The sequence below is a fragment of the Podarcis vaucheri genome, assembly GCF_965113315.1.
Source record: "Podarcis vaucheri genome assembly, chromosome: 13".
Classification (NCBI taxonomy): domain Eukaryota; kingdom Metazoa; phylum Chordata; class Lepidosauria; order Squamata; family Lacertidae; genus Podarcis; species Podarcis vaucheri.
The window spans coordinates 58,462,595-58,474,736 of record NC_138751.1 but is presented as its reverse complement, the minus strand read 5'-3'; the positions used below and the strand labels follow the sequence as shown (position 1 = coordinate 58,474,736).

Sequence of the window (12,142 nt, the reverse complement as noted above, 5' to 3'; positions counted from 1 at the left end):
TGGCAAGAATACACAGAGGAATTATACCAGAAAGATATGGATGGCTCATATAGCCCAGGTAGTGTGGTTGCTGACCTTGAGAGTGAAGTCAAATGGGCCTTAGAAAGCACTGCTAATAACAAGGCCAGTGGAAGTGATGGTATTCCAGCTGAACTATTCAAAATTTTAAAAGATGGTGCTGTTAAGGTGCTACACTCAATATGCCCGTAAATTTGGAAAACTCAGCAGTGGCCAGAGGATTGGAGAAGATCAGTCTACATCCCAATCCCAAAGAAGGGCAGTGCCGAAGAATGCTCCAACTACCGCACAATTGCACTCATTTCACACACTAGCAAGGTTATGCTTAAAATTCTACAAGGAAGGCTCAAGCAGTATGTGGAACGAAAACTCCCAGAAGTGCAAGCTGGATTTAGAAGAGGCAGAGGGTTAGCGCGATCGGCTAATGGCGGATTCCCTCCGAGCTCCGGAGGGAATCGGCTTCGTGGAAGACGGGTCCTGCCGCGGCGGCGACGCGGGGACCCTCAGAAACCACAGGCGCGGAAGCCTGTGGACTTGGTGACTCGGTGGGCACCATTTGCGCCCTCCCCGACCCACGAAGAAGCCTTTTTAAAGGCTTCGGAGTGGGTGACGGAGAGTGGCGTGATGCTGTGAGTAGACCGCTTCTTCTACGGCGTGAAGCCGCGAGCCATGGCCGGAGAGCGCTGACTTCTTCCTTTGAACATTTGGACTGCAAAAGTAACAACCCGTGAGTAGTACGGAAATTGGACTTAAAAATCCTATTTTTAAATTTGGCACGACCGGGGGATGCGTTAAAAGGAAGTCCGCCCCCCGTCTTGTAGACAATTTAAAGCAAGAACCGGATAACTAAGGTCGAAAGACCATCTTTCTCTTTGTGAGACAAAAGTTTCTAATTCCACGATTTGGCACTATAAGCATTCTGCTGGAGGATAAAATCTGATTTTAAGGAGCTGATGTGCAACCCCCCCGGGATCTGGGAGCGATCCGTGAGAGAGCCTGTTGAGGAGATACAAAGACTTTGACAGCTGTCAAAAGAGCTGTCAAAGTTAGAAAAATCTGCTTTTGTTATTTCTGCTGGTTATTTTTGATACAATTGACTTTAAGTCGCTTGAAAATAAAGAAAAAATAAAAACAAAGTTGTCAGGGGTTCAGGAGCAGAGGCAAGGGCAAGGGAGGAAACAGAGAGCGAGGGGGAGGAGGCAGAGGAAAAGATGAGTGATGACGACGACCCGAGATCTCCGAGTCTTTCCAGTGAATCAGAAGATTCACAGAAGGGAGCACCAGTGGCCAGGGCAAGGGGGGAGCCTAGGGGGACACCCCAGGGAGATAGAGCCAGAGGGGACTCAGAGGAGAGCAGTTGAAAATCGGGACCAGCGTCACCGCCAGAGAGCAGGGAAGAGGAAGAGAGCCAGGGATCAAGCGCTGGCAGCTCACAACAGGGGGGAGGGCATGAGTCAGGAGTGGCCACACCTCCATCGGGGAGCGAAGGAACGGTCAGACGGAAAGTGGAAGGTTGGGCGCGCGCGCCAAGTTCAAATGCACAGGGAAGTGACGCAGTAGGCAGCCCTGAAAGAGAGCCAGGTCCTAAAGCCCGGCGCAAGGAGACAGGAGAGTCCGGGGGGTCGGCGTCAGAAGAATCCAGGAAGGAAGAGACCCCGGGGGGCAGAGGGACCCAGAGGAGAACAGTCAGGCGGAAAAGGTGGAGCAGGGCTAGGATATTAAGTTGGTGCGCAAGGGGCGGAGACTCAGACGGGACTTCGCCGATCTAGCCATTAGACGTAGAGTTGCACGCAGCAGCTTGAGAATGGAAACTGTAACTCAATAAAGACTTTTACTTAATGATCGCTGGCTAGCGTGATCCTCTGTGAGCTAGGATCTGGAAGCAGCTCTGACAAAAGTAATCAGACTGTTGGAAAAAGAATACTAAGTAACCAGAACCCCTCTAGAGGGGGTTCGGAGACATTACAATGGCTGCAGATGGAAAATTACAGGCTGAGCTGGAAAGAATGTTCTTTCTATTGGGAAAATTACAAGATCAGAGTGAAGCTCTGGCCGCAGATGTTATGACCTTGAATTTCGAAGTAAATAATCTTGTTGATGGTGCCAAGGACTTTACTCAAGAAAATCTTGCAGCGGAACAAGAAGAGATATGGGCAGACTCAGAGGAGTGGGAAGGAGAAGCTGAAACGTTGCAGGTGAAAAAAGACAACCAGAGGCCTGAAAAAATGGATTACAAAGGAAACAAGACCTGGATGATTAAAATTTGGCTTGAATTTGAGAATGACTGGAGAGATCCCCCTACGGGGAGATCGGAAGATCTATGGATTACAAATTTGATCAAGGTGAAAGTTGGAGCTTTTGGGACATTTGGATTTAAAAGGAATAAGAAATATGATTTGGGCTCCACTTTTGAATACGGAGGTCTGGTTGGAAGAAACGTAGACCCCATCGGGACAGAGCTTCTCCGAGATTCGATGTTTACCATAAAGGACTACCAACAAAACCGGCAGAGAGGGACTGAAAGAGATTTAAGGGCCTCGGACGTGAGGGATCCGGGCTGAGAGCTGATGGATTGATGGATATTCTTTGGGGATCGAAACCGAAAAAGGGGGGGCGAGAGTTTTGGAACCCAAAGGGTCTATAATTATATGTTATTTTTTGTTATTTTGTTTTGTAAATATGATAAAAATTGGGAAATTCGTGGAAGGGAAACGGGGTCGACCTTAGAAAAATATGTAAAGGGTGTGTATTTTGGTTTAATTGAGGTGTATAAGTTAAATTTGGTTAATTAAGAAGAAATAAGTAAAATAGTAATAAGGTAAAAGTTGGGGATAAGAACTTGCTGAGTTAATCATTGGAGTTGGGATGCAGGAAGGGGAGGTGTGGGGAAGTCAGGGAAAGTGGTTAAGAAATTAGGGATTTGAAATTACATGTGTTTGTTTTTGTGTTTGTATGTCTGTGTTGTGTATTGTTTGTGTTTGTGTAAATTGTGAAAACCCAATAAAAATTTATTTAAAAAAAAAAGAAGAGGCAGAGGAACCAGAGACCAAATTGCAAACATCCGCTGGATTATGGAGAAAGCTAGAGAGTTCCAGAAAGACATCTACTTCTGCTTCATTGACTATGCAAAAGCCTTTGACTGTGCTGACCACAGCAAACCATGGCAAGTTCTTAAAGAAATGGGAGTGCCTGATCACCTCATCTGTCTCCTGAGAAATCTCTAAGCGGGACAAGAAGCTACAGTTAGAACTGGATATGGAACAACGGATTGGTTCGAAATTGGGAAAGGAGTATGACAAGGCTGTATATTGTCTCCCTGCTTATTTAACTTATATGCAAAATTCATCATGCGAAAGGCTGGGCTGGATGAATCCCAAACCGGAATTAAGATTGTCAGAAGAAATATCAACAACCTCAGATATACAGATGACACAACCTTGATGGCAGAAAGTGAGGAGGAATTAAAAAACCTTTTAATGAGGGTGAAAGAGGAGAGTGCAAAATATGGTCTGAAGCTCAACATCAAAAAAACAAAGACCATGGCCACTGGTTCCATCACCTCCTGGCAAATAGAAGGGGAAGAAATGGAGGCAGTGAGAGATTTTACTTTCTTGGGCTCCATGATCACTGCAGATGGTGACAGCAGTCATGAAATTAAAAGACGCCTGCTTCTTGGGAGAAAAGCAATGACAAACCTAGACAGCATCTTAAAAAGCAGAGACATCACCTTGCCAACAAAGATCCCTATAGTTAAAACCATGGTTTTCCCAGTATGTATGGAAGTGAGAGCTGGAGCATAAAGAAGGCTAATTGCCAAAGAATTGATGCTTTTGAATCATGGTGCTGGAGGAGACTCTTGAGAGTCCCATGGACTGCAAGAAGATCAAACCTATCCATTATTAAGGAAATCAGCCCTGAGTGCTGGAAGGAAATCAGCCCTGAGTGCTCACTGGAAGGACAGATCGTGAAGCTGAGGCTCCAATACTTTGGCCACCTCATGAGAAGAGAAGACTCCCTGGAAAAGACCCTGATGTTGGGAAAGATTGAGGGCACAAGGAGAAGGGGACGACAGAGGATGAGATGGTTGGACAGTGTTCTTGAAGCTACAAACATGAGTCTGACCAAACTGCGGGAGGCAGTGGAAGACAGGAGTGCCTGGCGTGCTCTGGTCCATGGGGTCACGAAGAGTCGGACACGACTAAACGACTAAACAACAAGGGTGGGGCTTGGCCAAAAGCCCCTGCACAGCTTCTGGAGCACTGCACAAAGTAGGCTTGCAGGCCAATCCTACTAGATGCGCATGTGAAAGACTTTCCTCATGCTCTTGAACCCAGCACTAAACAGCTGATGCAAAAGGAGGTGAAACTTGCTCAGTTCCAGTAAAGCAAGAGAACTCCCTGCAGGGAACTCTCTTGCACACCCAAACCCAGTGCTAAGCAGGATGGAAAGGCCCTGCTGAAACCAATGTTTTCCTGCTTTCCCCCCTGCTTTTCAGCAGCAGTTTCAATGAAAACTCAGTCTAGCAATGAAGCTCAGCCTAGCTGAGGCAGCAAAGTTTCAGCAGTTTCTGTTGTTTTAGAATCAGGAAAGGGTTTGCATTGGAACAGCTGCTAAAACAAAGGGTTACCCCCTCCTTCATTTTAGCAGTGTCTTGCTGCCTGTGTGGTGCTTCAAAGTTCTGTCCCTGGCACTTCAAAGTGCCAAATAATCTCATTTTTCCATAAACCTGCTCGGCTGGTTTTTATGTATTCTTTTGAAATGTTAAGTTAATCACAGTTACTATGGACCAAATTTTCTCAGTCCATTCAGCAGAAGATATGATTTTCCCTCAATTTTTGGCTATTATAATTTTAGCAGCAGTTATAAAGTAGGGACGCGGGTGGCACTGTGGGTTAAACCTCAGTGCTTAGGACTTGCCGATCGTCAGGTCGGCGGTTCGAATCCCCGTGGCGGGGTGCGCTCCCGCTGCTCGGTCCCAGCGCCTGCCAACCTAGCAGTTCGAAAGCACCCCCGGGTGCAAGTAGATAAATAGGGACCGCTTACTAGCAGGAAGGTAAACGGCGTTTCCGTGTGCTGCGCTGGCTCGCCAGATGCAGCTTGTCACGCTGGCCACGTGACACGGAAGTGTCTGCGGACAGTGCTGGCTCCCGGCCTATAGAGTGAGATGAGCGCACAACCCTAGAGTCTGGCAAGACTGGCCCCTACGGGCAGGGATACATTTACCTTTACCTTTATAAAGTTGAACACTATTTTTTTATCATTTTCTATAATAACATCTATAATAACATTATAGATAACCCAGCAGAAATATTTAAAGTTCCAGTGGGTATACGCTAGCTAATATATCAAAGTCTGATCATTAGTCTGATCATTTGGATAAAGTAATTAATTCTAGCTATCTATGGATTAAACTTTGATTGGAACCAGGATACACGTATGAGAAAATGGGTGTCAGATTTGGATCAAAGAATAACCAGGAAAAATGGAACTCAATTTGGGTTAACTTCCATTCTAATATAATTTCAGCAGACCTAAATGAGAACTGTTTTAAAAACCCCTATCAATGGTATTTAACAATACATTGAACTTAATTTATAAATTAGGATTGGATAAATGTTGGAGGTGTGGATTAAATAAAGCAGATTACATACATATCTTTGGGAATTGTTCTCAAATTCTAGAAATCACTTTCTTTTTGCATCTCATCACAAAGCCCTGTTGCTCCAAGGAGCTCCAAGCACTTCTCACATGCACAACAGAAGGCAGCAATGGCTTAGGAGGACCCCTCCCCCAATTCTGCGCTCCCCAGGATGGCTGGGCTCACCCTCGGAGAAGCTTGAAGAGCATGCAGCCCAAGGAGAACCAGTCTGCGCTGCTGTCATAGGCTGTCCCTTTCTGGAGCACCTCGGGAGCCATGTAGCCATGGGTGCCACTGTGATTAAGGGAGGCAAAAGGAGCGAGTCAGACAACTAGTGAATGCCTGGCTGCAGTTTAGGATGCTATGGGGGCGATGCTTGATGGACCACCTACAATGGTTCATTTCTAAAATCTGCAAGCAAGGGGCAGGGTTACTCGTTGACATCCAATGAAGCTGAAAATAGGTAGATTCAGGACAGATAAGAGAAAGTACTTATTCACATACTTAAAACTATGGAACTTAAAACACCAATGGGAGGCAGTAATGGCTGCCAACCTAGATGGTTTTTAAAAAGGACTGCACAAGTTCGTGGAGGACATGGCTATCAAAAGCTACTATCCAGGATGGCTTTGCTCTGCCTCCAACTATGGCATTAGAATACCAGTTGGAGAAAGAAGCCACAGGAAGGAAGGGGGCTCTTGTACTCCGGTCTGGGCTGGAGGGTTCTCCAAAAGAGGCATCTGCTTAGCCACTGTGGCAGCTGGACTAGGTGAGCCACTGGCCTGATCCAGGAGGCTCTCCTTTTGTTATGTTCTTGAAACTCCCACAACTACCGTCTCTGAACTTAACACTCTTTTGATGCAGCAAAGGGGCACACACTTTTGGTGAGAAGGTTCTGCAACAATTATGAAAAATGCTGAGAACTTGGCTAAACTCCAAGAATGAGTTTCTTATTGAAGTAGGTGGCCTTGGAGAAATACTCTGCTGTGCATGTGCTGCCCACAGGGAGCTGAGATCAAACTGATTTGAGAAACAACCTCCTGGCCATGCAAAGCATATTTCTCTTAAAATTAACTTAGTTTCTAGTCCTCATAGTTGTGAATTAAATAGTAAGATGGGAAGCTGTCTTGTACCAAATCAAACCACTGATCCATCTAGCACCATATTGTCTACATTGACTGACAGCAGTTTTCCAGGATTTCAGACCTAAGACTGAAACATGGAGTTGCTGGTGATCTTGTGTCCGAAAAGCAGGAACCATAACTCAGCATCAGAACATGTTCTATGCATACAGAGGGCCTTAGGTACAATCCAGCACCTCCAGGTGAAAAAAGGTCAGGTAGCAGTCCTTATATATGTAAGCGCCACTTGTCACAAAATGCCTCCCGAGAACTTAACATTAAAGCAGTCTCATAGAATCATAGAATCATAGAATCATAGAGTTGGAAGAGACCACAAGGGCCATCGAGTCCAACCCCCTGCCAAGCAGGAAACACCATCAGAGCACTCCTGACATATGGTTGTCAAGCCTCTGCTTAAAGACCTCCAAAGCAGGAGACTCCACCACACTCCTTGGCAGCAAATTCCACTGTCGAACAGCTCTTACTGTCAGGAAGTTCTTCCTAATGTTTAGGTGGAATCTTCTTTCTTGTAGTTTGGATCCATTGCTCCGTGTCCGCTTCTCTGGAGCAGCAGAAAACAACCTTTCTCCCTCCTCTATGTGACATCCTTTTATATATTTGAACATGGCTATCATATCACCCCTTAACCTCCTCTTCTCCAGGCTAAACATGCCCAGCTCCCTTAGCCGTTCCTCATAAGGCATCGTTTCCAGGCCTTTGACCATTTTGGTTGCCCTCCTCTGGACACGTTCCAGTTTGTCAGTGTCCTTCTTGAATTGTGGTGCCCAGAACTGGACACAGTACTCCAGGTGTGGTCTGACCAGAGCAGAATACAGTGGCACTATTACTTCCCTTGATCTAGATGCTATACTCCTATTGATGCAGCCCAGAATTGCATTGGCTTTTTTAGCTGCCGCGTCACACTGTTGGCTCATGTCAAGTTTGTGGTCAACCAAGACTCCTAGATCCTTTTCACATGTACTGCTCTCAAGCCAGGTGTCACCCATCTTGTATTTGTGCTTCTCATTTTTTTTGCCCAAGTGCAATACTCTCAGCACCTGAGGCCCTGGAAGTCTGCTGCCAGTCAGAGTTAGTGGCCCCATTCTGCCTGACTAGGTGGAAGGCAGCTTTCTGCATTCCAATAAGAGCAAAACTGACACTGTTACAGGTGCCACATAATACATGTTCCACATTTGTAAGAAATCAATCTTTTAGTGTGGCACCACAGCACTTTGGAACTTGCTGCCTGTTGACATCAGACAGGTGCCTTCGCTCTACTCTTTTCAGTGCCTGCTAAAAACATTTTGCTTGAACACGCCTACCCAGCCTCATAATGGATGGACGTTCTAATCTGTTTTTAGCCAATCTCTGATTTTAATCATTTTTTGAATGTTTTAAATAATTTCCTTTACTGATAATTTTTTTGCTTTATTCTTTTTCAGGGTTTGGTTTGTGTGTGTGTGTGTGTGTGTGTGCATGTATGTGTGTGTGTGTGTGTGTTTTACAATCAAACAGCATATGAGCAATATATCAAGGCAAAACCTTTCCTCTTTAACTGGGTCTTTGGCCTCTATCTCTGGCCTTTTAGAGTGGATGGGAGGTGTCAGAGCTGCTTCCAGATCCGAGCTCACAGAGGATCACGCTAGCCAGCATTCACTGTATAAAAGTCTTTATTGATTTACAGTTTCCATTTTCAAGCTGTAGCGCGCAACTCTACGTCTTATAAGCTAGACCGGCGAAGCTCCGTCTGAGTCTCCGCCTCCTGTACACCAACTTAATACCCTAGCCTTACTCCACCTTTTCCTCCTGACCGTTCTTCTCTGGGTCCCTCTGCCCCCCGTGGTCTCTTCCTTCCGGGACTCTTCTGACGCTGACCCCCCGGACCCTTCTGTCTCCTTGCGGCGGGCTTTAGGACCTGGCTCCCTTTCCGGGCTGCTTACTGTGCCGCCTTCCTGTGCATTTGAACTTGGCGCACGCGCCCAACCTCCCACTTTCCGTTTGACCGTTTCTTCTCTCTCCGATGGAGGTGTGGCCACTCCTGACTCATGTCCTCCCCCCTGCGGCGAGCCGCCTGATCCTGATGCCTGGCGCCCTTCTTCCCCACTGCGCTCTGTTGGGGATGTTGGCCCCGATTTCCAACTGCTGCTCTCTGAACCCCCTTTTGTCCCTTCTTCCTGGGGTGTCCCCCTAAGCTCCCCCCTTGCTCTGGTCACTGGCGCTCCTTTCTGTGAATCTTCCGATTCACTGGAAAGACTCGGAGATCTCGGGTCGTCGTCATCGCTCATCTTTCCTTCGGACTCCTCCCCTTCACTCTCTGTTTCCTCCCTTGCCCTCGCCTCTGCTCCTGAACCCCTGACATCCATCCCCCCCTCGAAGCCCCCCCTTTCCCCCTCCCCTCCTTCAGGTGTGGGTGCTGGGTGCTCCATCGTCATGGGGACGAATGCCGGATACAGTTCGCTTCCTGTGGTGGGAATCCAGCTGAAGACTTCTGGTTCTTCCTCCCTGCGTTCGTCGACGACGGTCACCTCCTCTTCCATCTCTGTGCCGCCGTGCTCGAACCCAAGATCCTCCCCGAACACGTCCATGTCAGTCTCTGCGTCGGTCGCTCCCGGGTCCGTCGCTCGAGCTGGACCCTCCAGCCACTTCCTGCGCCACTGCTCCTCTGGTCGATCATCCCACCAATACGAGGGTTCTGAGGCAGATCCCGAGGGTGACCCCTCCGGGGAACGCGTTTCCAGTGTCGGTTCCTCGTCCGAGTCGAACCCCATGAACGTGCTGGCGGAAAGCGTGGGTGTGAAAAGCCAGTCGTCGAAAAACTCGGCTGGCATGGGCCTGTGCGGGAAGAGGGCATGAAACTCTTCTTTGAGCAGAGGTTCCTCCAAAGCGTAGCCTGGCACCCAGCTGTTGGCACTGGCTGGGGTGCCCTCTCTGGCGAGAAGGTATTCTACCCCCTCTTCCCCCCATCTAGAGTCCAAAATCTCTGTGACCTCGTTGAGGGGCTCTTCCTGCGGTACTCCCCCCTGCTCGGTCCCCCTCTGGAGCGGACTCGGTGCCGTTCCCGGTTCCTGAAATCTGTGAGGAGCCTTGTAGGGAGTGAGCACCGATCTGTGAAACACCGGATGCATCCTGGATCCCTCCGGAAGTGTCAGCCGGAAGGCCACCGGGTTGACCTGTGCCTCGACTTGGTAGGGCCCCAGTTGCTTATGCCCAAGCTTCTTCTTTGCCAACGATCTGGCCGGCACTGCGTGGGCTGCCAACCAGACCCAGTCTCCCACTTGGATCTCTTCGCCGACCTGCCTGTGTTTGTCCGCTTGCACCTTGTATGCATGCTTAGCTAGCTCCAGCTGCCGCCTGAGCTGATCGTGGACCTCCTGCAACTCCGACGCGAACGCGTCTGCTGCCTGTGGCTCCCCCTCCCCCATTCTTTCCAGTCCCGGGAAGGTTCTGGGGTGCCTTCCATTGTTGGCAAAGAACGGCGTCACCCCTGTGGACACGTGCTTCGTGTTGTTGTAGGCGAACTTGGCGAGTGGCAGGTAATCCACCCACGTTGCAGGTTGTTGGTTTGCATAACATCTCAGGTACTGCTGCATGATGGCATTGACTCGCTCCGCTTGGCCGTTGGTCTGCGGGTGTCTCGCCGACGCCAGGTTGATCTTGACGTTCAGGAAGCCCATCAGCTTCTGCCAGAAGTTCGAGATGAACTGTCGCCCCCGGTTGGACAGTATAGACCGCGGCAGACCGTGAACCTTGAACATGTGATCTATGAACAGTTTAGCGGTTTGTTCCGCCGTGGCCACCTTCGCACACGGAATGAAATGCGCCATCTTGGTGAACAAGTCCACCACCACGAGCACCGCTGTCTTGCCCCTCGAGCTGGGTAGATCCGTGACAAAGTCCAGGGCCACTCTCTCCCACGGTTCGAACGGGGTTTGCAGCGGTTCCAGCAGTCCGGCCGGCGGTCTGTGCACCGGTTTGGCCCTCTGGCAGGTGTCGCACCTCGCCACGTAGTCCGCGACTTCCCCTCGCATTCTGGGCCACCAGAAGTCTCTAGCGACTAATTCTATCGTCTTTTCCTTGCCAAAGTGCCCGGCAGTGGGCGCGTCGTGCAGCTGCTGCAGTACCTTGGCGCGAAGTTCGTCTCCCGGTACGTAGATGGCCCCTTTACGGATGAGCAATCCATCGCGCACCTGGAACTCGGCGGTCGCCGCCGTGCCCCTGTGCACCTCTGCCATCTTTGCTTGCGCAAAGGAGTCATCCTGCAACGCGCGCCTTACCGCATCCAGGTCAACTGTTGCCGAAGCGCACGCCCACACTGTCGGTGCGAAGATGTGCATGGCCGCCGCTGGCGTCGCCTGCTCCAGATACTGCGGTTTACGGGATAGGGCATCTGCCATGACGTTGGTGTCTCCCGGGACATACTCTATGCGGAAGTCGAAGTTCGCAAAGAACTCAGCCCAACGTATCTGCCTCTGGTTCAGGAACTGCGCCGTGCGCCAGTGCTCCAGATTCTTGTGGTCCGTGCAGACCTGCACCGTGTGCTTGGCGCCGATCAGGAAGTGCCTCCACGCCTTGAATGCTGCATGAATGGCAAGCAACTCCCTGTCCCAGATGGTGTAGTTCTGTTCAGATTTGCTGAGCTTCCTGGAGTAAAACGCTCCCGGCCTCCAAGCCCCCTGCGGGTCTTTCTGCAACAGGACTGCTCCCACGGCTCTGTCTGAAGCGTCCGTCTCCGCCCTCATCGGCCTGCTGGGGTTGACATGCAGCAGCTGCTCTTCCGACGCGAAGAGACGCTTGAGTGCCTGAAAGGACTGCTCCGCCTGTTCCGTCCAGATGAACTTCTTCTTCTTGGAGCTGAGCGTGTCTGTGATGGCCGCCGTTTGCATCGCAAACCCCTGATAAACTTGCGATAGAAGTTAGCAAAGCCAACAAACCGCTGGACCTCCTTCCGGTTGCGCGGGCTTTTCCAATCCAACACCGCGCGAACCTTGGCGCTGTCCATGGCGAGACCCTTGTCTGACAACTTGTAGCCCAGGAAATCCACCTCCGTGACGTCGAACTGGCACTTTTCCAGCTTGGCGTACAGCCTATGCTGCTGTAGCCTGCTCAGCACTTCCTTGACGTCTCTGTCGTGATCCTGTTGCGATTCAGAAAATATCAGGATGTCATCCAAGAAGCAGACACACGTCTTGTAGAGGAGCCCCGCTAACACGTGATGCATGAAAGCTTGAAAACAGTGGGAGCCATTTTGTAGTCCAAAAGGCATAACTCTGTATTCGTAGGTGCCTAGGGGCGTGAACATGGCTGTCTTCCACTCATCTCCTTCCCGCATGCGAATGAGGTTGTACGCCCCTCGCAGGTCCAACTT

At 49.6% G+C, this 12,142-nt stretch overlaps 1 protein-coding gene across 6 annotated transcripts in view; it reads right to left on the bottom strand.

Moving 5' to 3' along the window:
* The window catches only part of GRK3 (G protein-coupled receptor kinase 3), a 185,423-nt gene that overhangs the window by 23,823 nt on the left and 149,458 nt on the right, over positions 1-12,142 (bottom strand). For 5 of the 6 annotated variants that reach the window (XM_082196085.1, XM_082196086.1, XM_082196087.1 and 2 more), the window contains one exon: positions 5,843-5,950. The exons of the other annotated variant lie outside the window; for it this stretch is intronic. In XM_082196085.1, the coding sequence (XP_082052211.1) occupies positions 5,843-5,950 (108 nt within the window). The remainder of the gene's footprint in view (positions 1-5,842; positions 5,951-12,142) is intronic. 6 annotated transcript variants of the gene reach the window in all.